This window comes from Excalfactoria chinensis, chromosome 6, assembly GCF_039878825.1.
Source record: "Excalfactoria chinensis isolate bCotChi1 chromosome 6, bCotChi1.hap2, whole genome shotgun sequence".
NCBI lineage: Eukaryota > Metazoa > Chordata > Aves > Galliformes > Phasianidae > Excalfactoria > Excalfactoria chinensis.
This window is the reverse complement of record NC_092830.1, coordinates 30,495,303-30,522,438: the sequence shown is the minus strand read 5'-3', so window position 1 is coordinate 30,522,438 and position 27,136 is coordinate 30,495,303. Positions and strand designations below refer to the sequence as shown.

The 27,136-nt window shown below is 44.9% G+C and overlaps 1 protein-coding gene across 1 annotated transcript in view; it reads right to left on the bottom strand.

Moving 5' to 3' along the window:
• ADRB1 (adrenoceptor beta 1) overlaps positions 1 to 6,678 on the bottom strand; it is a 31,331-nt gene extending 24,653 nt beyond the window's left edge. The window contains exon 1 of the mRNA XM_072339818.1: positions 5,395 to 6,678. Within this exon, the coding sequence (XP_072195919.1) occupies positions 5,395 to 6,663 (1,269 nt within the window). The 5' untranslated portion in view covers positions 6,664 to 6,678. The remainder of the gene's footprint in view (positions 1 to 5,394) is intronic.
• Positions 6,679 to 27,136: the final 20,458 nt, after the last annotated feature.

Genomic DNA, 27,136 nt, shown 5'->3' with positions numbered 1-27,136 from the left:
CCTCGGTGCACTTCTGCTTTCCCTTTCAGGTTACTGGCCTTGAGGTCAGGGTATTTTCTGTTTGTTCGGTGTGTCTGCAGCTGGCACTAACAGCACTGAGCACAATGCCCATCAGGACAGGGCACAGCTCCTGTCTGGGCAGAGCCCTGCTAGGTGCCAGGGCAAAGCGAGCAGCCAACAACAAGAAGGAGCATGCAGCCAGCTGCCAGCAAGGCAAGATGGCGGTGGGATGGGGAGGGAATTCAAGCTCGCTGCAAGCTGAGGCCAGTTTATGTAATGATCCCAAACTCTTTCGTTTTCTGTCCCTTGTTGGTACCACAGATGTGGTGTGAGGCCGGGCCAGGGAGGACTCTGGGTCACAAAGCTCGGTGTGCAGTGGTGGCTTTGGCAGAAGGACAGCTGCTGGGGGAGATGCAGTCTCCCCAGGATCAGCATGGCATGTCTGTTCTGTTGGGGGCTGCTCAGACTTGGCCTGATTTACAGCTGCTGCCCAAGAAGTGTCAAAAACGTTTAGGAGTGCCTGGGGCACATTTCAGCTGCCAGGCAGCAGGTGGCACCTCTTCGATCACGTTTCTGCTGTGTGTGTCGGCTCGATGCCCCCCTTTAAGAAGTTGTGAGGCTTTCCTAGAGGAAGGAAACACCTCCAGCATGGTTCCATAGCCCCCAGTTTTGCCATTTGCAAACAGGTTTTCTTGCCATCACCACCTCTATCATCCTTTTCCCATCTTGTGGCTTTTCCCAGCCCTGTCTGACAGCCCCTGGTGAGGGCAAACTACCCACTGCAGCCGTTCCTCCCAAGCAGGCAGGCAAACAAAAAGCATATTGATTCCTTCCGTGAGCCGATGATTACAAATAGCGTTGATCTTACATTACGCATGGTTGTTTACCCAAAGAGGAGGACTCCTCGCTTCCTCCCTGGGCGTTGAGGAATTTGGCAGGCTGTGAAAGCGAGTCAGTGGTGCATAGGGGAATGCTCCTCAGGGAGAGCGTGCTGAGAGCGATCCCAGGAGATCACATTAGTGCTCCTGACACGATCAAACAGAAAGTTCCAGCTGAACAAAAGGTTTTGAGGACTCAGGGTGAAATATTAGGAAGGTGTGTGCGCCTCGGTGAATTTGCTTCACTTCACTCGTTGATGGGGCTGTAGCAGAACTATTTTTAGGTATAATCCTTCAAACAGAACATGACTTCTCCTTTCTGATTAGCACAAAGCTGGCTGCTAGTCAAAGGATAATTATTTCCCAACACATCACCTAACACACACCGACAAACAAAACACTTATTATTCAAGCTATCCAGCAGCGTTAACTGTTGGTTAGCGGTTAACATTTTCTTGACAGCTCTGAATGGGACTAATTGCTCCAGCTTCATTAACAGAGGTCACTTACTGCTGGTAACAATACTCTCATGGAGATGGTCTCTCCAAGAAGATTAGATTATCAGGTCAAATTCTGCTGCCGGTGGCAATGATGCCTGACCGCATTTGGCCTCAAGAAAGCCTGCTCCTGTAGTTCATAGCTGCACAGTTTCCAACCCTGCAATTGATATATTACATAAAGGAAGTTAAGCGCACTCCAGTAGACAGGAAATCAGAATAAATGAGGAAAGCGTGCACCACAAGGAAGGTTTGCAAAATAGCCACTTAAAAGTTATTAATAAAAGTCAACTTCAGATAGGGTTTAGCAAAGAAAAAAATAACGAGCTGCTGAAAAGTTGTCCCTTTACTTGAAAACACATGCCTGCTCAGAAGGGAAAGCAGCTGCTCGCAGAAGCAGCAGAGCGTGCTGCATCACCAGCCAATGGCTGATGCTGTCAAACCCTGTGTGTACTGTGGGTGCTGCTCAGACCATAATTTTAAGTCATATTTTTTGGGCACAGTTTCATTGGTTCATCAGTTATTGCTTGGTGTGAATCTACAGTCAGTTGATGGCTGGAGTCACAGTTTTGAAGTGCAGTGAGTTTTCAAAAGGCACTTCAGTACATTCAGACTTTGGAAACATCCATCTCCACTCTTCCTCAATCCCTGCGCACAGCAAGAAGCAAAGCCAGGCTTCCTACCTCATATTCCCACCCAGGCACCTGGAGGGCTGCAGCCTGCTGCTCCATCCTGCTGTGCAAACACTGCCAGAAAGCCACTGGTGCCTTTGATCCAGCCCTGACACACACACATCTCAGGCACTCACATCAAATGATTTGGGTCTTGATAGACACCCACCGCCTTCCCAGAAGGGATTTGTTTTGCCTTTCTCCATTCCCTGCAGGCCTGTGCTCCTGGTGGTGACTTTTCTGCACACATACACGTGCAGCCGTGTGCTGCCACCTATACTTTCCAACACGCAGCTCCAGTTGTTAATCCATGTCTGGCTTTCTTCAAAAAACCCAACACACTGTCAGTGTTTGACTCATTTTCTCCAGATCATTTCAGCAATCCTGTTAGTCTTTGTGGGTTTTGCTCCTTCTCCAGCCATGAAGCACAGCCTGTCCCAAGCACAATCTGTGCTATGAGCTCAACAGCAGCTTCCCATGCTTACACACATGCCAGCCATGTGTCCCTCTGTGCCTACAGGGTCACCATGCAACCACCCTGGTGCCCCCACAAGACAGACCCACAACCCATCTGCTGCCAGTTGAGTCCTCCTCACTGGCTATTACCAGTCCAATGTGAAGGCTCCAGGCTTTCCCAGCAGGTCTTTGACTGGTCAGACCTCACTGGGAAAACCTCCTGACCGCTGTGCTCACACAGTTGGCCTAACTGTGGTCAGTGGGCAACACTCACCTTGTCTTCATCCTTCTTACTGCTGTTATGCTCTCTCAAGAGATGACCCAATGCAGCTATTCAGCAGGATGAGCTGAGTATGTTCTGGCCCTAAATTTCCCACCTAGAGACCCCAGTGACCCAAAACACTCATTGCCAGCTGAAGTCTGAGGACATGTGTGCTGGGGCCAGATCCTGCCCTGTCAAACCCAGCAATGGGGAGGAAGGGTTGGTGCTGCCATCCCATCCCATCCCATCTTGCCCCATCTCCTGTGCACGCAGCCACCACTTTTCTATGCCACTGTCCCCTGCACCTGCAGCACCCTGCTGACTTTGCTGGAATCACAGACTGAACCAGGTCTGCAGGGTAAAAAACCAACCTGTGGTAGCAGAGCAGATCTCACCCAGCACCTGACCTGCCACTGCAGTGTTTTAAAGACCCCTTTCCACTGTTATCAAGGGAGAAACCACTAACTGCAGCTTACAGTCAGACTCCAGCTAAATCAGCTCAAAAGGATTATTTCTCCCCAGTGCTGTTATTTTGCTCTTGCATTAAATATACAACTTCTCCTATTGTTTTTACTCTTTAAAATACATCCCTAGGAATTGCTGAAGACAAACTCTTTGACTTCAAAAGAAAAAAAAGGAACAAATGATTTCCAAAACAAACTGTTGGCTGCTGTCCTACAGATCTCACCTTGGGAAGCACTCTTCCTAGAAGCTGATTTCTAACTTAACTCTGCTTCAGAGTCTAATAAAGCTAAAAAACGGCATTCTGCACTGACGCGAGGTGTTCTACACTGCCTTTCTGTTGCTCTGTCTGCAGTAGTGCATTCTGCATTCATTGCAGTAATGAAACACTGATGCAGCGTCCCTTCACAAAAGCACTGTGAGCAGCCACGCTGCTCTCAGTCTGCACCAAGGACCCAGACGCACACCCCTCTCGCTTACAGAGCCCACAGCATTGCAGTCCCCCAACTCCCCACCCCTAACAAACCACGAGTACAACCACAAACTGCACAGTTACGGAAAGCGAGCGTCCTCATTATCAGGCTGGAAACACCTTGTCGTCAGCCACTGGTTTTAAGGGAAGTCGGCAGACTTTGGTGCAACAGGAACGCAAGCCAGTTGGGTTTCAAACACAGTTTTACAATCCCGTGTCAGGGAAAGCCATTAGATAAGTTGTGTTGGTAATCTGAGCCATCTCTGGGGAAAAACAAACGCTGCTCTTCCCATTATAGGCAGGTATTGTTTTGAAACCTATAGAGACACGCTTGCTTGTGCTGCAATGGCATTTATTGCACATCGACTAATTACTTACACAGTAGTAAATTGCACCAGAGTATAAATAGGTTATAAAACACACACACAGAGGAGAATGGAAACGACACACAAGTGCTAAAATAACAGCAGATTCACGCGGGCACTTGGAAATAAAAATAATAGAAGTCCCTTCTGATATTTTAATTTATAACACGGATCTATTTACAGTACCTTCATAAAATAATATAAAAAGTCACTCTCTCAGTAAAACCACAACAGATCAGACAAAACCAGAAATCACTTGCAGGCTCGGTGTTGTCGAAACCTCCATTTCATCTTTAATTTGCGTGTGTGGACATGTGCAAGTAGCATCTTCAAATAACTTTGCAATCCTTAATACTGTGCAAAAAAAACCCCAGCTTTGTTGCCGTTTCCCAAAAATGTGCAGTAAAATCTTGTTGTTGCCAGGGTGGGTTTTTTTTTTCCCCCTGTCCATCCGTAATTACAACAAACAAGCTGCAGAAGGCTCATTAACTCTCCCCTCTCCCCCTCCTCCCCTTTCCCTTAAAATACTCCTAATGGTAGGCAAATGCGCTGTTTAATATAAACACGGCCCATTTATTCCCCTGTACAATATGCACAGTTTGAGGTAGAAGTTTCCCAGCCTGACCGCTATTGTCTGGCCAAAGAGATAAGCACAACAATTCACTGGTTGCTGATGCAGAGGGGAAAAAAAAAAACAAGCAGAAGAGTTCGGGTTGTTCGGGGTTTGTTTGTTTTTTTTCCCTTTCAAAACAGATCTGTGTTCCTGCTTCTTAACTTTGTCATCACTTCTGCTCGGCAGTAGAGGGGAGCACACACAGCGACCACGGGTTTTGGACCGCTCTCGAGGCTGCTGAGGCGCAGAGCACCTGCAGCTCCAGCCTCACGGCTGGGATCGGCTGTGTTGCCGTGTGTGTGCAGGACCGCTGCCGGAGCCCTCGGGGTCACAGCTCGAGCTGCTGCTGCCCTCGGGATGCAGCCCCAGCCACTGCCCAGCCTCATGGAATCACAGCATCACAGGGCTGCTCCCACCGCTCCAGCAGCTACCGGCACTGTCCGGGGAAAACTCGTGGACTTGTGAAAGCTTTTCTCTAGCCCAGCCGCAGCTAAGCCTCCCTCCGACCCAAATATAACCTGGTTAGCTTTGGGACAGGCTGTTTATTTGCTCTGTTCTCTGCTCAGTGGGCTTCCTGTTTGCTTTTGGTTCAGATGAGGTATGTCAGATACAAGTCACCTGTTTTTTTATTCATCAGTAAACACGGGCTCTCTCCCCGCTCATCCACTGCCTGCGTTTCCCCAGCCGTGGCCGGCCCCACAAACCCACCCCCCTATACCTTGGACTCCGAGCGGGATGTTTTGCTATGTCTCTCCTCCAGGCTTGACTCACTGCCGCCCCGCGTGCCCCCGTTGCAGTCGGACCACGTTCCCCCTGGGCTGTGCTCAGGGGAGCCCAGGGTGCTGATGAAGCCCCCAGGCAGCGGGGCGGGTTGGCCGCCGGCATGCAGCCGCCTGTCGGCTTTACGGGGGAAGCAGAGCAGCCTCTTGAAGGCCTTACGGAAGTCTGGGCTGCGGCAGTAGATGATGGGATTGAAAGCAGAGTTGGCGTAGCCCAACCAATTGAAGAAAACGAAGAGCCAGTCTGGCACCAGGTCTCTGTTGAAGACATTGACAATGTTCACCAAGAAGAAAGGGAGCCAGCAGAGGGTGAACACCCCCATGATGATACCCAATGTCTTCAGAGCTTTGTGCTCCCTCATGGCCATAACACGAGACGTCTTCCTCTTGCTGGCGCGGCCGTTGCCGAGGATGGGTTGGTGGTGAGGGAGAGGGGGTGGCTGCGGCTGCTCCTGGCTGCCATAGAACCGGCCTTCGCAGCGGTCGATCTTCCTGATCTGCTCCTTGGCCTCCCGGTACACGCGCAGGTACACAAAGATCATGATGAGGAGGGGGATGTAGAAGGAGATAATGGATGAGGCGATGGCATAAGCCCGGTTGGTGACGAAGTCGCAGCAGCCTGGGTCCTGGTAGCACTTGAGTGCCTGAGGGTCCTCGTCCCGCCACCAGTGCATCATGATGGGTAGGAAAGAGACCAGGGCGGAGATGGCCCAGACGGTGCAGATGATGCCCTTGGCCCGAGCCCTGGTCATCAGGCTCTGGTAGCGGAAAGGCGAGGTGATGGCCAGGTAGCGGTCGATGGCGATGACGCACAAGGTCTCGATGCTGGCCGTCACGCAGAGCACATCTATCGATGTCCAGCACTCGCAGAGGAAGGAGCCCCACAGCCAGGTGCCCCGCACCACCAGCGTGGCCCCGAAGGGCACCACCAGCAGCCCCATCACCAGGTCGGCACAGGCCAGCGAGGTGATGAAGAGGTTGGTGAGCGTCTGCAGCCGCTGCGTGCGCCCGATGGCCGCGATCACCAGCACGTTGCCGGCCACGATGAGCAGCACCACCAGGGCCATCAGCAGGCTCATGCCCGCCTCCCACTGCTGCGACAGCAGCTCGGCGGACACCTGACGGCTCCCGGTCGGCGCCGCCGTCGCCCCGCCGCCTCCGGAGCGGTTGTGGGGGCCGCAGTCGGGCGGCAGCCACCCATCGCCCATGGCTGCGGGGCGCTCCGGCCGCGCCGCGCCGCGGGCAGGCAGGAAGGCGGCGCCGCCGCCGCTGCCGCCGCTGCCGCCGCCGCCCGGGATCCGCATGGCCCCGCGCCGCGCCGCCGGCCCGCCCCGCCCCGCCCCGCCCCGCAGCCAATCGGCGCCGAGGGGCGTGGTTTCGCGCCCGCTGCCCGCGCCGCTCGGGTGGCGCGTAGCGGTTGTGCCCCGCGCGTGGCGCTTCGTGGCTCGCCGTGCCGTGTCCCGGAGTGCAGCCCGCTGCGGTGGGCAGCGCACGGCGTTACGCAGAACAACGGGAGACCTTGCGCTGGAGCGGCTGGGGATGTTCGCCCACCGCCGGTAGCTGTAACACCGATGTACAAAAAGCCATCTGAAATCAGTTTAAGGCAGTAGAGATTTAGGATGGAACACGTAATTTATTTATTTTTCCCTCCGTCTAGCTGGGATTTCTAAAGCAATGATGAGCTCTGCGGTGTTTCTGAGAGCTGAGAAGCTTGGATGGGTTTTGTGAATGCAAATACTCTGTTTTAGTACAAAATCAGACAGATTATAAACTTCCAAGGTCTTGCACTTCCCAAGCTCACACAGGCAGTGGGGAGCAGTGTGAGGGTACCATGCAGCTGTTTGAAGTGCTAATCCTGGAGCATCATCTGTCATCCGCTCGGATCCCTTATTGCTGTACTATCCTTACATAGTTAACAAGCCACCACCCAACAATGCCGGCTCTGCCATCGCACTGTCCTGTCAGACAGCCACCTGCAGACCCTGTCCCGCCCTACAGGCAGATTAGCTTCAGGTCTGCAGGAGTAAAGGAAATTGCCAGCGAGGATGCCACGAAGCAGAAGCAGCCTAATCTCGCCTTGCTTCCCAGTATCTCTGTTGGTTCAACAAGTGTCAATGTGGAACGCCAGATCAGAGCTGGAGCCAGAAAGTCTTTGGGAAGCAATGCATCTCCAAAGGGAAAAATAAGCAAATTTATGATTTCTGTACAGAACATCCCTCTGGCCCTTACTGCCAGCCTGCAGCCAAATACTGACTGTAGGCTTAACCCCTTTCAGAGCATTACTTTTGCAAATCTCCTTGAAGTCAAATTTTCCTTGCTTTTTTGAATTTCACACTGCTCCTCAGTACGATTTTAACACAGACCTTTGTTTGCATATTACTTAAGGATGTCAGCGCAGGAGAGGGACTTCAAAAAACTGAAATGAATTGTTTGTACTTGCTGTCCAGATCACGGTTTTTAATGAACACCTAATTTATTTTTCCCTTGGAAGTCATTTTAAAAAACCACTCAAAGCATTGGTAGTAATTAGGACAGCTCGGTTTGATGTTGCAAACAGTACGGCCTGGGTGGCTGGTGGGTGAGAGAGGAGCTGGCAGAGGTCTGGGGAGAGCTTAGTGAAGGATGATGGGGCTGGCAAAGGAGCGGAGTGAAGAGACCACTTCAGCTTGTTGAAGACATAATGTAGCTGGAGGAAGAGAAAATTGTTAGGGAAGGAGAGGAATGGGTGAATACAGGGAGATTTAGTGAGTGGTAATATGATGAAAGGGCAAAAATGATAAAAGTGACTGAAAGGATGTCAGCCTCATTAGGTTACCTCGAGTTTTACCACTCTTACCACTTAGGCCCTTATGGTTAGATTTGATAAAGCTCAAAAATCTCAGTTTTGGATCAGACAGCATCTTCCTTGTGTTGGTCCGGTCACACCCTCACTGCAATTGAATTACTGCACTGTCATTAATAACATAATATCAGCTTAAATATCAGCTGTTTGTTCTTTTAAGGCATTAAGCAAAGCCCACGGAAATGCCTGGAAGGACTCCCATCGATCTCAGTGAGTTACACGTTACTGTCCTTCCTCCTTCTCTGGAGAACCATGTAAAGGCAAAGGAAGAATGCATTCGCTGTCATGTTTTCTTCTCTCTATCCTCCTAAATCCCTTTGTAAACTTAACATACATCAGAGAAACTGTTTTGTATTGGTTATCCAGACAGCTTCCCTAAAACCTGAGTTGAAGACAAGCAAATGAGACACAGCTCCGCAGGCCGTCACATGAAGCAATCAGGCTTCGCCCGCGCTGCTCCGTCCCAGGAAGAAGCTGTCATTTGGCTGCATTCACATTGGACATTTGTTATTGGAGGAACAGAGACACGATGGAACATTGCCATGAGATCCATGTCTCTTGTTTTTAAAATAAACATCTTGGCTTTGACTTGACGTTTATTTTCCATAAATGCCTCAGCTTTAATTTGGCATTTCTGTGGCAGCAGGAGACTGTTTTCCTGTGACAACATGCAATTCCATTGGCATTATCTCTTGATTGCATGTGACAGTGCTCCAAGCACAGTATAGAATTGCTTTTAGTTGAACAATGCCATGAAAATGTAATCCAAGTGGATTTAATACTAGAAGACGTACTTTCCAGCCCCATTCCATTGGTGTGACACCATGGGGACATGAGGTACGCGTGTGGCAGGGTGAATTGGGTTACTGAGAGCATATTGGGATGCCTTGGGGGATCCTGTTGAGTCTTGGTGTGCCCAGGTTGGTTAGTGTGTACAGCACTGAGAAGAGATCTAAACTAGTCTGAACACATGCAGATATGGAGAGAGCCCACTGCAGTAACCCAGCCTTGCCGAGCACTTACAAGAGTGCCGAGTCACTAATTACCTCCAAGTAATACACAATGGGCTGTGATTCTCAGGAGATAATTTACTTCCACATATCAGAGCTTACCCACCTGTAGAATGAAAGCTTTAGGAAATACCATCTCACATTGACAATGGAACATGAAGCGAATCCTTACCAGCACCTGTTGAGGTGTGGATGTGAGGTGGAACAGAAAGGCATGACAATGGTTTCAGTGCACAGTTGGTGAAATGTGTGCACTAAGAAAACTTTTCCTTCTTTTTCTAGTCATGGAGGACTACAGCATGCAGGCTAGTGGCTGGGGCATGCAAAAAGATGTGTGAGGTGGAACCAGCATTTTCAGATGTTTGGAAAATTTGCATGTGTTCCAGATAGCAGAAGACTGAATATAGCAGCACAGCCGTGGCTCAGAGCAACTTTCAAGTTGGACGGCCCCGTGTTGCTGACTGAATATCTCTAGATGTAGGACCAAGGCTTTAGATCCTGTAGGGAAATGGATTAGAGCTCCCACTGGGAGAAAATATACTCTGGAATATTTTTTTAAGCAAAAAAAAAGAAAAAAAGAAAAAGTCAATTGCAGTTCATGCTAACTTAAGGCAGTGCCCTGGGAAAGAGCTCTGAATAGCTGATACTGTGTTGTAACATTTGAGAAAGGGTTATTCCCTTTTAGTGGCATTAAGGGTGCATTTTGAAGCTTTTGGGGGATGCTGAGTTGCAGATTTTATTTTTCAAACAGTAATTGCTCCCTGTTAGCATCCATTTGTAGTTCTGTGCATCCTCTCAGCAAGCCCTTAAGAACATATTGACTCACCCTGCCACATGCTCAAGTGGATGCTATCTTTACTTCTCCTTGCATAGATCAAAACTGTTTTAAAGCAATGAGGGATGCACCCCTCCAAAAAGCGTGGGGACTCCAACTGCTTTTATTTGGTGCAGGTAATCACAGGATTAGCTGAAAGAGAAAGAAAACAGTAGGATGCATCGATGTGAGGGGGCCGACGTGCAGAGCTATGTGAGGTTGATGTTATGTTACACCAGGCAACCCGAAAGCTGAAAAATAAATGTATAGAAACCTATGGAACAACTTTGATCTTATTCTGTGCTGTCTTATTCCTAACCCATTGCTTTGGACCACTGATAAATGTGTTAGATACCTAGTTCTGGAAACTTCTATGTAAGTTTAGACATCATTAATATTAATCTTAGATGTAGTCAATTCACAGCATAGAGTGAAATCTCCTGCAGGCCACTTGCCACAGAATAAACTGCTGGCTGGTTCCTACCTCAGATGTAGGTACGGTACCCTGTGCCCAAGTGATGCAGGGCACTGGCTGCTTTGTAGAATGCTGGAGTCCTCCAGTAGGTGTGAGAGCAGAAGGCAGATGTTAGGTGTAAATGAGGCTTCCAACATTCACATTTCTGAGGGGTGCAGAGCACTCATGGGATGCAGGCTTCTCCAGGTTGGATTTTAGTGTGCAGCATCCCTGGGGGTCAAGTATAGGTTCTGTGTATTAAGACATTTGAACCACTGCCATTCTCTCAGTTCCCATGTTTAGCTTGTTGCTCACCAGTTTCCCCAAATTAGTTTATTGTGTTGCTACCAAACACACACAGGAGAAGACTTGTGCTGTTATTTCCCTTATCTTTGTTTAAAGAGCCATAAAATTAAGACGGCAGCTGCCAGCTTCATATCCAACCAGACAAGATACACAAGTGATAATGAACTGAATGTGAAGTGAGGGGAAGGACTTGCATAGTTCAGCATCATTTTATAGTCATTAAAACGCAGCTGTAATGCAAGCACTTTGTCTCTGTCTGGCCCATGCAGACTCATGTAAACTTGGAGTGGTGTTTACTTTTGTGAAGAGGTCTGGCATTAGCTCCTTCAAGGATTAAGTGAAAAATCAAAGCCCCACACTGCCAAGTCTGTTCAGCTAAGCTCTAGACATTGAAGCACAGGTTGGACTCTTTGGTAGAGCACCAGGACTGGTCATGTTCATGAGAGCTGTGACCAGTTGCAGACCTCAGTGTGTCTGTATCCTCCCTGCCTGTACCAGTGACCAAGTAAACCACCAGATTTCTAGAAGACACTAAAATTCCATTCTCCGGGTGTTGGCCCAAAGCTGAAGGATGAGACATCTTGAAGTTTCACCTCAATCAACTAATAAGAGCCTAATAAAGTCTTAGTTCACAGGGATACAAAGAGAGTCAAAAATTAGCTGTTAGAGCATCACTGACAAATCAGTTTGTCAAAATGCTCCTTTGAAGTGGCCATTAAAATAGACAGAATATTTCTGCAAACACATTGTTGACTTCTGCTCTGGGAAAAGGGTCAGAGCCAATGATGAAAGTAATGCTCCTGCCTCTCCTAGCCACTCTTCTCATTGGCTTGAGACACCTCTGCTGACCATTTCTAGGTGGCCTTGATTCTGTTGGTTTGGATTATGCTGTTTGTCACAAGTGAATATTTTTCTTCTCTCTATCATAAAATCATGCTGATACAGTGAAAATTATTTCACCGTTCACCAGGTTGCTTGTTTATTTGGAATAGCAACTTATATTATGATAACTAGGCTCTGCAGGTAGTGGCTTGTTCATGATGGCAAATCTTCTGTTGGGTGTTACCCATTGGGAAGCATCTCTTCAGTCTGCATCCAACAGCAGATACCTGGCATGGTAAGTTGAAGTCCTCAGCATTTCTGTTTCCTGGAGAGAAAGTGGATAAATATGCACATCTTCTGAAAATTTGGCCAAAATTTAAAGCTATATAACTAAATGTTTTGATGAAGTGATATAAGTAGAAATAGAGCTAAAGGAATCCTAGGTCTGGCTTTAGTCTCAGTGTTTCTCTTTTCATCATAACTTGGCCCAAAGTCTGTTCTGAGCCAAATTACAGTCAAGTGTTCAAAATTCTGCGTTGAGTTGGCATTGGAATATGACTGCTGTGAGACTGGATCTGATTTTCTCTCTGTGATAGGCTCCATAAAATCCTGAGCAGCAGAGCACGACCCTGATGTCAGCCCTGTGCTGGCAGCTCCTTTCCATCCCTACACATTTCCACCTTTCCTGACAAAGTGGTGTCATAGCTGGGGACTTCAAGGCTTCTCCATTGATGGTGGAGATGGGTCTGGAGCCCCTCCCAGACTTGTTCTTCCTCACCAGTACCTACATCCAGTCACAGCCCCAGTGAAGTGATTTTAAGGTTTTGAAACTGAAGGGATGGCAGAAGAGAGGTTCTGACCTGGCCTGGCAGTCAGATAATCCCAATTTGGCAGGTGGTGAAGTGTATATAGCCCCTGGCATGATGAAACCATCAATGAACAGCCACCTTGAAAATTACAAAGTCTTCTTGTCGAACTCCTCAAGCTGAAATTAGTTTATGTTATGAAAGAGGAGGAAACAACATCCAGCGTTATTGTTAGTAACCTCCTCAACACAACGCCTCTTCATGGAGACATCCCGAGTAGCATAAAATGTATTTCTCTAGAGATTGCATTCTCTTTGGCAACAGAGTTCTGCAGTTTCCTCCTTAACCAGTCTAGTTTTGTTCAGCCTGATTAAACATTCTGGAGTCATTCCTGAGTTCTATCTCCATTTTCATTGTAAGGGTCTAATTTTAAACTCAGCTTAACTAGACCTCCCGTTTCTTCCTCTTCTTAAATCAATAATCTACAGATTCCTCACTGCGGCTTCAAGCTACATTCATTTATGATCAAGTGACAGAAGAGATGCCCACAGGAAACTCTTGGTGCACCTGATGTTTGTATACAATGCCTCTGGGCAATAAGAGATTTATCTTTTTTTGCTAAGTTTTCTCTGTTATCTATTATACTTAATGCATATAACTCTCTCACATCTGAGCGGCAGAAAATTACATCTGCCAATTATTGTGTAAGGTGTTTGTGACAATGCCATAATTGCATCTAATAAATATTGTCTCTTTCCTCACAGGGCTTTTGTGAAGCTGAATAGCTGTGAACCACTTTGTAATCCTCATCTGAATGGCCTTCGATACACTGAATAATATTACTACTTTACATAGCAGCACTGGTACTCAGAGTTCTCTGTGTTCTACCTGTTCTTCAGAGTAACCACATGCTGCTGATCACAGCCTCAGAATCTGAAGCTGCTAAACTCACAGTTAGCTTAGGTATTCTCACTCAGTAAACACCTTGTTCCTTATGATTTATCTATCTCTTTTTTCTGATGTCTATCCATAAATGAGTTTTTGGTTCTTTTTTGCACATCAATATTTCATAATAATTCATGGAGTTTGTTTATGCACACATCTCTCAGGCCACATGCTCCCTGTAATCTCTTTGCCTTTCTAATTGCTTTGTGTATTTGCTGCTCTTCATGCACTGCCTACAGAACTGAAGGGTCTCTGCAGGCTCTATCAGCTGGAACTGCTCTCCGGTTGATGGGGCTCATACCCAGGGGAGGCATTTCTGGAAGGCACAGGAAGACTTCTGACGTGAACATCTGGGTACCTTCCTATTTTCCAGGTCTCTGCAGCTCTCATTCACCTGGTTCTGACATCACAGATTCATTATCACATAGTATTCAGTAAATGTTTAGATTCTGTATTAAGGGACATGGTTTAGTGGGGAAATACTGGTGGAAGGTAGACAAGTAGACTGGATGATCTTGGTGGTCTTTTCCAACCTCAGTGATTCAATGAAACTATATTTAACAAACAGGTGACACTGCTTGCTCAATCTGAGTTCAGTTTCTAGTGTTGGTTATAGTGCAGTGGAAGTCAGCAGTTCAAGTGAGATAGAAGTAAGACAGGCACCCCTCTACAGACCCAAACCAAGTTAGCTAGTTCAGAGAGGGATGGGCAGCATAAATAGCTTTCTCATTAGCACCCAGAAGGTAGTGCATGGTAGGACCAGATGCATGGCTTCAGCTGTGCCTGAATGCATTGGAACTGCCAGGTCATGGCCTGAACCATTGGTTAAGCAACAGGTGAGAAAACATAGCTAACCCAGGGAGCTCAGGTGTGAGCGATGCACCTAAGTGACCAGCAGTGGTGGAGCCAGGATCCACCCCCCTTCATCCTCATTTAAGGTTTAACAGCTGAGGAAGCAGTATCTTTTTGGATACAGGCTGTGTTTCCCTTGAGCTGCTGCTGGCTGGAAGAGGTGAGCTGCTTTTTCTTTACTGCTATTGCTCTGTAATGTTTGTATCCCATTAGAAGGCACTGTCATTGCCTCCTTTTGTCATACGCTTAGCTTGGGAAGGCCCTTAAGGATTATCTAGCATAGTATGTTGAGTATTGCCTGCTGATTCCAAAAACTTTCTACTTACAGCACTTGTTGTTCTTGGTGCCATTTACTGTATCATGAAAAGACTTTTCTGTGGGAGTAGAGCTTAGGGGGTGGTAACTTTGCTTCTCTCTAGGTGAAAAAGTCCAATCAGCCTGGTGTGCTTTAAGGTCAGTGAGGAGTGGTAACCATTGAAGCACAAGCAGGTCATAAAATAAGTGCAGGCTGTTACTGCATTGGTGATGCTTGTGTCCAGATTTGGGTGCCGACTTTTAAAAATATGTGAGTACAGTGGAGTGATGCCAAAAGCAAATATTGAGAATGGCTGGGGGCACTGACACTGTGGCCTGAGTGGAAAGACTGAAAGAACTGGGTTTATTTACTGCAAAGAGACTGTAAAGGGAACACTTGATGATTATGTAAAATGTTCTTGTAAAGAAGAGAGGAATAAACTGTTTCCTACTGGAAGCTGGAAAAGAAGGAATGGAATTATATTGTAGAGAGAGATCTAGGTTGCAGCAAATGTTGCTGGATTGCCTGGTAGTGAATCTGAGTATTTAAACAAGCTCTTCAGTTCAGAAGCATCATTGAATGTTAGGGTTTATGTTTCTATTACATGTAGTAAGGGATGTTGGTAGTTCTGGCAGTGCTTTCCATCTGTTTTAACTGGTGAGGGAACCCATCTTCCTGCTTTAGCCAGTTTGTGTAAGTAGCCAAAGACAGGTAGATAGATCTGGGCCTCTGTGCCTATGCTCTGTTACTTATCATTACAACCAGGGGTTCTGTGTCATGGTTTCCAGTTCTTGCTTTCATCGTTGCTTTTCAGTTTACTTGCTGTGTTCAGCAGTGAGTCTTTGCTTAATGGAAGTTCAAACAGCCTTAGCATAACACATACTTCCTGTTGTTCAAGTAGGTTAATGGTTTGTTTACTGCATCAGACTGTCTCATGAATTGCCTTTATATATACAAACATGGTTTGGAAGGCTGCATCATCTAAATAATTTGTTTTAAAACAATTGATAAGGAATAATGTTTTATATGATGGGTCACATTTTAGTGTGTTAAAACTATCACATAAATCAAAATTAGGCTTTAGTCTCGGTTTTTCAAGGATATTTTTCACATATGAGCAAGTCTAGTAAAAAAACAAACAAACAAAAAAAAACTTAAAAAAAAAAAACAAACTAGAAAAAAAATACCTTGGCAGTATCATAATAGTCTGATGGTCCTACCAGATCAGGGTTGTAGCACTTTAAAGGGAAGTCTGTCTGTTGCCCCATCACTATATGTTAAGGCAGTTTTAGGGGGTTGTCTTATGCTAGTTAACAGCGCTGTTTTGCAGCAGAGCAAAGATCTCCTTCCTAGGAGAAACATGCTGACCTGAAGCTCCTGAAAATGTGTATATGTAGCAAGTCTGGGGTCTGTTTTAAATGTGCTTTATTGTTTGTGGTGGTGGTGTGTATATATTCATTTTTGGAGCTTTTGGGGCATGTTTGCTTGCTCACAAAGAAGTAGAAGATAAGGGCATGCTGTGACGTCACTGGCTCTGAGACTGAAAAATAAGAACTTGAAATTTAAAATACTGTGAAAAAATTGAATTGAAAAAGCTGCTACAGCTTCTGTCTGGGTGGTGGGACTCTTCAGTGGTATAGCAGGAGGCTGTGATGTGGGTGGCATGTGCTGCAGCCAACAACATGAAAGGCATTTTCACAGTCCCTGCTAGTGGCAGGAATAAATGCTAGTAGGATGAAGGCAAAGCAGGCTGAAGTTGTTAGCCTGGGAAGCATGACTTCACACACAGACTCAGCTGTCTGTGATGTGTACATCTGTCTTTCTACCTGTTGGCAAGTTTCAACCAAAGTTGATAGAGGATGAGATCTTAAATATGATGATTTTCAATATCAGAGTGAATCATTTGTTCCCTATACTTAATCTTTATCTCATACAGCAGTTATCTTTACAAATCAGGGTTTACTTTTTGTTTAATCACCAGCCCAGCCAGGTCTACTTATTACCTTATAATCAAACTGCCTTTTTCTTTCTGCCAACTCTACAAACAGTGAAACTCCTGGGCTGGGCTAGACCATTGCTACTGCTGCTATGCTGCTGTAAAGGCATGAGCTGTATCAGAGCATAGCCTGGTCCTGCAGCTGCTTTGGCTCCAGAGGGGTGTTTGTGACAGTAAACTAATCACACATTACTTGGATGAGAGGCAGGCAGGGAGCAGATAAGGGGCTGTTTTTGCAGAGCCCGTTCTTTGTCCATGACTATGTTTTGGTGAATGAAATCATTGCAGCCCAGACAGCAGTGTGACTGCACAGGAAGGGAGCCTGGTTGTCCCTTAGTTACAACTCCCACTTGGTTATATGCTCTCAGCCTTGCCTGAATCACTTAACTCTTGTGTGACATGTCTGACCAGGGAAGTTGTATGTGAGAGCAGCAGCCCGCTGTCTGGAAATACTGAGCTTCTAAAACTCTGTACTTACCAGACAGCTGGACTAATGGGAAACATGGTTTCATTTTCTTAGAGGAGATAAGACCTTCTCAGAGATTTCCTCATTTTCCTGATAGCAAAGGGAGGAATAGTAGTTTTTCTTTGCAGTGCTAATAAATGGGGTGTCTTAGGTTCAAGATTGTGGGGTTGTTTTTGTTGTTGTTGTTCTTTCCACTTAATACCAGGAAACTGGTGGTAGGAGCTGGATAAGGCACAATATAGTTTCATTACAAAGAATATACACCATCTATCTTTGCTAGATGAAATGTGAATAAATCAATAGTTTTCTATCTGAGAGTTACCTACTTTAGACGTTGTGGTGAGTGAAACTGAGATGGTCAATTTATGGGTGATGCTTATTACATATTGCTTTGCTTTCTCCTTCCAGAACCCAGCCTTTGCTTCCTAGATTCTTATTCAAAATTAGATAGTCCCTTATTTCTTCAGGTAAACACTGTGATTGTTGGTAGTTGTTTGCATTAGCAGCCACTACAATTCAAAGAGGCATATGCTAAAGAAGGGCTTTGAGTGAGACACCTTAGTATATCTAATATCATCTAGTTGACTGTGAAATAGTTTCAGAGAAGCAGCAGAAGTTCTTATAATTACAAAGCAGAACCGAACTCAGGCAAAATAAATAAATAATAAAAAAATATGGACTATTCCTATTTTGTGGAATTGAACATAGCACAAGCTTTCTACTTTTGAGAAAGAGCCCTGAAATTATGGGATACTAGGTAAGATTTTTCTGGTTTAAAAAGAAAGACCCATGGAAAGGTTGATCCACTCAGTTTATTAAGGATAGCAGCTGGCCTCCATAATTTTCATTGTTTGGTATGTCTTCCCTGTTCTGCTCCAAAACATGATCTTCATCAATTAAACAATGCTGGATGTAGCTTTAAAACCTTGCTCAAGAACCAATTCCAGAAATTCAAGACAGCTGTTTGGGTCTGAGCCAAGTGGATTTTGACTTGAAAACAAAGGAAACCCTCCTTTGACCTAAGAGGTCTATTACTATCAACTTTACTTGGTTCAAAAAGCACCATTATCTGCTTCCTAGGTTCAGAGGTAAATAGTTCATGGGCACAGGAGAAAAGTTTTTAAAAGCAATCTTCCATCCAGGGAGCTGTATATTTGGAGACAGATTGTTGTGTTGTTGCTGTTCCCATTGTCACCGGCCTGATTAACCAGGAAAATAGTTCAAGAGGGAAATCAGTTGAGAATTTTTTGTAGGTACAGCAATCTTGCAGTAGCTGGCAACTAAGCTTGTCATGTTGGGGTGGTTGAACATAAGCGTTTTGTCTTGAATTTCAGCATAGCCATTCTAATGGGAGAGAGGTTACAAAGAAAACGTGGTTCAACAGGTAATGATGTAGTGAGTTTATGAGAGATGTAGGGAATACTGTGTAGAGCCTCACACGTAGCATTTGAGTTTTTCTACTTCTCTCAGTTCTCCACTTCTTTTCCAGTTTCAAGGCATTAGACTTGTATGGACTGATATATGGACTTCTTGTACCTTTCCTTCCCATAGTTTTGTGGAAGAGTCAGTTTGCAGGTATTGGGTTTGGTTGTTACAGCTTCTTCTTATCATTGGACAGACACATGACTGCGTGTTATTGAAGCCTAGCTAGACAATACTTCAATTAAGCACTTTCATTCAAGAGCCTCTCCTGATGCTACAAGCTCAATAATCCCATCTGTGGGTGGGGCGTGTGGTAGTGACACAATAACCTTTATGCTACATGCTGTGGGCTACAGTTGAGCCTGTAGAATAGATTTTGACTTTCTGTAGATCCTCTACTAATTTAGGAGGACTTTAGATTAGTCTGTGAGGTCTAAGCTGGGCCATGAGAACTGCCCACACAGTGCCTTTTCTGAGACTTATTTCATCTGTCTTGTGCCCACTAGAACACTAGTGTCCCCCAATACAAATAGGAAAATTTGAATCCTTTTATTGATAACAAATAACTTGTTTCTGCTTTAATTAGGTTTTGAATACCATGCTGCTTTTCTCTCCAACACAGTGAAATCTATCAAGTGTTTATTGCTTTCCTGGTTACCTTTCTCTCAAAGCATTAACCATAAAGAGCAACCCCCCCACTTTTTTTTATTGTGTTCATTGTCATGACAACAGATCTGTGCTTTGTTGCTTGCCATTTTATAGCCTCTAAAGCTGAGGAAATAACACTGCTGTAGTTCAGCTCCATGAGCCGTAGTACCTTACATCCTTGTTCTCATCTGAGTTATTTCCACAGTTTATGCCAGGTTCATTTTCTAATTGCACTGATATGCAGGGCTAATCTACCCATCCTATTCTCAGTTTGGATGCATAAACATGATGGTATGTTTAGGAAATCCATCTTCTCTCAGCTGTCCCCTTGCTGAAAAATGCTACAGTTTGATGGATGAGGGAATCCTATTTTCTGGGTAATTTGTTTCTCTCTCAACCTCAGTTTCTCCATCTGCAGCCGAGGAGACAATTTTGGCCTAACTTACTATGTATTTGAGCCAGAGATTATGTTCCAATGGACAAAGATGTCTTCTGATAATGGGATCATAGCTAGTGCTATATTTTTCTGGCTGTGCCTCCTCTAAGCACTGAAGACCTCATCTAAATGATAGGAAAAAGTGTTAATAAATGTGACAATCCCAATGGCTTTTAGGCAGCACTTGCTGCTTACCACAAAACTTTACTGCAGATAGGGAAGTCAACACCTGGCTGAGAAACGTGGGGGAATTGCCAATGTTAATTTGCTTCTACTTGGCTATGGTTACTCATCTTCTGCAAGAAGAGTCCATGAAGATATTTGAACCCTAACTGTGTGTGGAAGTTTCCTCTTTCACAGTAGGCTTTTTTCCTCCTAATGGAGCTATTGCCTCTCTTGGTATTGGCAGTGTCATGGCAAAGTAGCACTTGAGCATATCACCCTTGGTGATGTAAAGGTGTTTAAACATGTAACTGGAAGCTAAGTTTTCCATGGAAAAAATCTGTACTTCCTTCCAGAATCATCATGGTAGGAGAGTTTTCTGCATTACCAAAGCATAATACAAAGACTTATGTTACTATATGACTAATCAAAGGGGGCTGAAAAGCTTTTCTTAACAAATGAGAAGTGCCACACAATTTCTGGATAGCACGTTAGCTGGAATTTCCTTTCTCTGGCCTGATCCACTGGGGGTGTAAATCAGTGACACTGCAAAATTTCTTAATCTAATTCTTTAAAGCATGTGCTGGGCTCAGGGAGGATCCTGGAGCACAGAACTGGCAGCCAGTCCCAGGGCTGCCCTCACTCTCATACCCTCAAGTTGCTTTGGCTCTTCAGGGAGAAAGACTGCAGGTAGGTGGGCCAGATCTCTTGCTATCCGTATTTTTCTGGCATTATCTATAAGTGACAGCAGAATCTGGCTTAGTGTGGTTATCGGTGTTGAAATTTCTCAAGTTCCTACCTTGCTGGTTCATGACCTAATTTGTTCCTGTACCCCAGGCACTTGGATGTGAACTTCACAAATCTGTCCAGCTCTGTCCCTCAACCTGGTGAGAACGTTTGGGTGCCAAGACTTGTGGATCCTCCCTCTATGTAACTGATGTCTCTTCTACATGAAGAGAAAACAAAGTAGTTTAGGCTTGATTTTTAATTAAACATTTCCTGCTTTCACAGTGAAAGTGGAAAACACTACTGGGTGTCTCCCTACTAAATATGAAGGACAAAACAATGCCCTGTAGGAATGACACAGCTGTTAAACCCTTTGGCACATCTTGTTCAGCTCTCTTTCCTTTGAAGTCAGACTGGGGTGATTTACACCAAGTGCTTCCCTCCTGTGTGTGTCATAGAGTCCTGTAGATGATGAGGAAAAATACAGACATTCATAGCGAGTATGATGTGATAAACTGATACTCACATGCATAAATGACATCTACAATTCCTGGAAGACATAGAATTAATGGCTCCATCCATTGTTTTGGCTTAAGCCCTGAGCCAAAGGCTGTCTACCTCTCCCCAGACCCAAGGGCTGTTGCTTGAGATTTAATAGCCTTCATTAACATCAAGGAATAGAAACAATTGTGGCCTGACACAAAGCTATTAGAGGTGCCCAATAGAATTCAAGTGTCCACAGAAAATAAAGCTTCAGCAAAGCTGTATTAGAGCAGGCTGAGGAAGCTTGGGGGAGGGACAGGTTAGCTGAAGGCTTTCGTGTGTGCATTTTGTTTTCCTGTTTGCATTTTTTGTTCCAGGGTAGGTATTATGATTTTAGCATACATACAAACTCCATTTGTATGTGATCAGTAAGAACACTTGGTAATGCACGTTTGAATACTGCTGCAGGGAATGGAAGTGTTTCTCATATGTGCAGACAGACGTTCCTGGAAAAGGTAGATTATATCCAAATATTAAGGAAATAACTTCCAAGGGTGTCTGTCCTTCTCAGTACTGATCTTGATTTTGCTCATAAGAGTGGCTTTGAATTTTTTATTTTTTATTTTTTTTACTATTACTCTGACAAGGCTTTGTGCAATGCAAAGCATTGCTCTATCATGCACAGAGATTCTCTGTGGGAGCAGACCATAACACTGTCCTTCTAGGCCATCAATCACTTTTCCCAAAACACCCAATGAAGTGGTGTTCTATTTGCTTTCTGACTCAAAGCAAGCAGAAGGCTGGATGAGAATTTTCTTGAGGTCATGAAAACTGAGTCAATGCAATCCTGACTCCAAGCTCACTGCCATTAAGGTAGATCTACCACAACTGCAGATGATGATATCAAGATGGCATTCATTCCTGCTACACAACACACTGCCCTTTCACTCTCCCTCCCTTAATTTTACTTTCCCTCTTAGTAAAGCAGGCTCAAGAGTGGAGACAAAGAACTGAATTCTCCTATCGGGTTACTCTAATGCCCTGTGGGTCTCCTTGCCAAGTGACAGGAGAACCTGACTTGGAGTAAAAATGGTCAGAGCTCTGCTGGTTTCTGTAGAGTCAGGATAATTTCTGCCAGCAGAAGTTTTCTCAGGACTCTTAGGGAGAAAGAAACCAGAGGATTACAGGGAAAACTGTACTGGTATTCATGGAAAAGGCTAATCTTGTGTGTGAATATGGTCATGCTCTGGCTAAAGTAATTGCTGGCACTGGAGAATAGCAGAAGTTAGTCTGTCACTGAGAACAATCTGTCCTGGCTCATCTTGCAGTGGTTATCATGAGAGCTGTGGATGGGGGCAGCTCTGCTCTGTCAGGGCTGGCTCATTTGTAATTGTGATGTTCTGAGATAGCACTTGATCCATCAGTGCAGGAAGTACCTTCCCCCTCTTGGTGTAGCATTGTGTAAGAAGCAGCAGTGAGTAGAGCAAGGTATGAGGCAGAAGGTGTGCAGTGTCTGAAGACAGACAGGCCCTTATCTGTAGATTGTCAATGGTTTTTATGAGGCCAAGAAACCGGCAAAGTTTGGAGACCTTGGGAGGACAAAATGTGAGAAGGGGATCTGTGGGCTGTGACACAGAAAGGGGGAAGGGTACCTTCTTGCATGGTGTTGCCGCTACCCAGGAGCATTGCGGTAGTTGTTGGAGTGGAGCCCAGCTGAGGTCACACTGCTAGAACACAAACAGGGATAGATGCAGATCCAAGTGAAGCTGGCAACACAGTGGGTTAGTAAAAGCACTGAGACCCTAAATCCCACCAGTAGACACAGACAGAGCCAGGAAGAAAAGTTTTTGAATGATTGATAGTTTTGTTTATTTAAAAAAGAAAAAAGAAGTATATTATAAATCTATCCAGCTCCCTACTTCGGAGGTTTCTGGAACTCAATGCAAAGAAAACATTTTATTTCTGATTTGAGCATTGCACGGTGTTCTAACATCTATTTTCTCCAATAAATTGGAATGAAACTTCTAAATGAGGAGCCATTTCCAACTGGAAACTAAATGTTCTGGCTGGAATTGCCAACGTGAAAAAATTCAGCTTTCACCATCTATTGTGGTTTGTTATTCATGGACAGTTAAGCAAAACGGAGATGAATTCCCCAAACATTTACGTTTCTGGCAGATCTCCTGACACTCTGCTGAGTCCACCATAAGGAGTTCCTCCTGTGCGTTGCCTGCCAGGACAGTTTGCTCAAGCCACCCCTCCCCAGCTGGCACTGCCTTGCCCATGTTGCTATCTGTGGCCCAGTAGCAGCAGCCAAGAGCCCTGCTGATAGAGCTGTGGCTGTAGATCTTCAGTAGCTAGTGCACCTCTCCTTGGAATTCAAGATGCCTTCAGTTTTCTTGGGAGGGATTCAACTCTGTGTCCTGTATGTTTTAACATGTTTGTAGCAATCTGAGTTTAAAAGCACTTTCCTACATAAGTTAACTAAAATTACCTGATGCACTTTTGTCACAGAAACATCACCTCAGTGCTTATAAGAATTTAATAAAATTGATGTTTGAGTGGGGGGGAAAAGTATTTAGCCACTGTTAGCAGATGTCTGTGACTTGACAGTAAAATTCCATAACACTGTCTCCTTGCCTTGTTGAGGAAAAATGTCAGCTATTTATAACTATTAGCTTCTTATCTATTATCTGTTTGCTTTTTGTAGCTGTTTATAGCATCTTGTAGTGTACTTTGGGGACACAGGACTTGGGCATCACAGGGGGGTTACTATGGTGTCTGCAGGAAACAGAACATGAGCTAAATGTTGCTACTGTTTGCATTTTGCAATGCACACACATGCCCTTGTGGTGCCAAATACTCATACAAAAGGAGGAGGCTCCCCTGGCATGCTTAGAGCAGCACCCATTTATGTTTGCAGGACACTTGGCCTGTGTGGTTTATTTATTCAAACGCAGTAGGAAGTCAAAAGAGGGAAATTTAACCCCCAGTGCTGCCTACTGCTGTTTTCCATCTCTGACCATTTTGGGCAGTAACACAGATAAACAGAATTCACTGGAGTTTGGGTTTAAGCTCTGTGGACTTAAGTTCCTGGCTAGTGCTCCCACAATTATTGCCAGACTAATGAACTTTGCTCCAAGCTCTGTTTGGATTTTTCTTCCATGGTGTGAAAGGTATTAATGATCTGGTGATTTACTGTGTCTAAGATGCTATTGTTATTGTCAAGTTTCATAAGCGAAGGGTATAGTCAAGATGCTTTGTGCACGAGTCAGAACATTACAGCATCGTATCACGACTGCTGTTGTGTTGCCCTTCTTTTGTTCCTGCTTAGCACTGACCTGTCCACCTGCACTGCCTTCCAGCTGTCAAAGCTGTTCTGTCTTACCTTACTCTTCACTAATAATAAGCCAGGAATAATTCAGTTGATGAGTAAGCAGAGGAACGCTGGCCATGCAATTCTCTTGTAGAGCAGAAACTATTTTTGCTCATACACAGCTGGGAAATAATCTCTGCCCTGAAGTGACCTGCATGGGGTGGGAGTGTGGCTGCAGAGACCTCATGGACAGAAGTAATCGTGGCTTTGCACAAGAGATTCTGATCAATGTTCACTGGGCTCAGGAAGAATGATATTGATATCTTTTTAATACTTATGGCAATGGCACTTAAGTTACATTCTTCTTCATCTTTAAGGAAATGACTGCAAGACAGGTGATCAGAAATAGGCAGTCTTGTTCTGAAATGTGCTATGTGAACATGTTCAGAGACTCGGTTATTGTTTTTGTTTCTTTTTGTGGGGAATATGTTGGTCTTTTGCCACTATTTAGAGGAAAAAAAACCAAACAAACTGCTAATAATATTACTAAGAGATCAAAATGCTGATTCCTTTCTCTTCTAAGGGCCACAGTGATATTAACCTGGTTTTGTTGCCCATTCAAGTAAGGAGTTGGATTTGTGTTCCTCCTGAATACTGGTCAGAGCTACATGGGAAATGATTTCTGTTCCTAGTCACACCTCTTGAATATTGCTCTAATTCTTAATAATGGACTTGTGAAACTTTTGAGACATTCACAATAATGGTAAATTCTGTCATCTCTCATTGTAGATGAGGGACAGATGGAGTTAAAGCTCCAGAACACCTGGAAGTTATCACCATGAAGCCTTTCCCTTTTTAGTCAAAGATGACAGTAATGCTTAGCACTCAACTCAGGTCATTCAAATCAATGGGCCTTGCTGTATGGAACAGCACTGCTCTTTCCAAGCAGCAGTGGCATTATAATGACCCAGGCAGGCATTTATTTTTTCCTTTCCTTTAGAGTAAAAATAAATCAGAGACATCTCAATGTGTGAGGTATAACTGAGGAAAGTAATGGACCTTCTTTGATGTACTCTGAGTGGATGTAAGGAAATTGAGGTAGCTGCAATCAGCAGAAGTTGGTGTGAGAGGAGGAATCTCAGCCTGAGCTCAGATAAGAGGGCTTAACAGCTGGAGGAGGCTTTATGAAAGATTCACATTAGAATAAGATGAAATTATCATGATTTTTTTGTATGGATATCTTATGAGAGAGTCATGAGGGGAAGCTGAGTTTTATGGTAGGAGAGATGAGCAAGTTGCAGAAGGCTTATTTGGAGAACTGCCCCCTAGCTAAAAACTGGCTAACACCAGTGAGAAGCGTGGGGCTGTCACATAAAATTGCCAGTTCATCTCTGAGTGATTTCCTCCGTAGCAGTGGCTGCGGAATAACCAAAAATTTGTATTGAAACCATTATGAGTGTAGCAAAGTCCCTGAGACCTACAGGATTTCAGTGGCCATGCTGAGCTCCGGCACAGGCTGCTGCTCTCCATGCTGGGTGATACCCATGGAAAGGGACCTGCTGGGACCACAGTGGCAGATCATGGGGTTTCTGTTTTCTTTTTTGCTTAGAGTAACAGAAGCGGCACTGGAAAACTTAGAGCCTTGTAGGCACTGTTATATTTAAGTAGTCTGTTCCCTAAAGCAGCACAGATGCTGTGTTTCCTTCAAGCCCTCTCACAGCAAGAGTTAGAGGTGACTCCCCTATGTAATGCAGGGAGAGGAGGATGCTGGGGCTGCTTGAGCCTGAAGTGCCATCAGTTACCCACTTCTTACTGAGCAAGGTGGTTGTTAAGAAAGCATGACTATAGAGTCATCTAGGCTGGAAAAGACCTCTGGATCAAACAGACCAACTGCCAAGCCACCCCCACTGTGCCCACTGACCATCAGCACTGCATCTCCCCATTGCCTGAACACCTGGCATTGCCTGACAGTGATCCCCCACCTCCCTGGGCAGCCTGTGCCAATGCCTCACCTTCTTTCTGAGAAGAGATGCTTTTCTAATATCCAATCTATACTTTGAGTTTAGGAAAAGGAGCCCTCACCAGAAACTGAAGTAAATATTTAGTAAGAAGTGTAAAGATAAGGCATGAAACTGGGAACTGGAATAGGGTACACATTGACAGCTATGAAAATACACCACAGAGATTTGTCTAGATGAGAGCCTTGGTACATGGCCTGTTCTCAGTGTAATGTAGTGCTGTGGTACATACAGTACTGTATGCTGTATGCCAAGACAGACTGCCTGGGTCTGCCTGTCTTTTTAGTGCTAAAATAGTAAATTTTAGGAAATATATTGGAAAGTTCTTTTCATTTCCAAAGATATTCATACAGCCTAGAAGAACAGGATCACGAGCCCTAGCTGGAGGCTGTACCATTACTGACACCAAATAAATCACAGGAATATTTTATTGACAAAGAGCCACTGTCAGTGAGCATCTCACCTCCAGCTGCACTCTATAGTTTCACAGCGCTCTGTGTAAGCAGAAGTGTGTGGTTTCATTAATGATTATGTGGTTAGTGACATTTTCATTAGCACTAAATATCCAAACCACAAATTCCTCTTACGCTGTTTCTCTTGCTTGTATCTTGAAGATTCTTTTCATGTCAATGAAGACTTTAATTTCTTTCCAGAACAACAAATATCCAAATCAATATTGTATATCCAGCAATTTTAGGTCTTTACAAAGAAGCCAGAAGTTTTAAAAGCAGGACTTAGTAGAGAGACATGTTAGATAACCTCCTGGTTTTCCTACATAGAAGTCCTACACAGGCATGTGCACAGCCAACTATGTGTTTTCATAGTGGAATGAACCAGTGTGCTCTTTGAAAGGCAGTGAGTG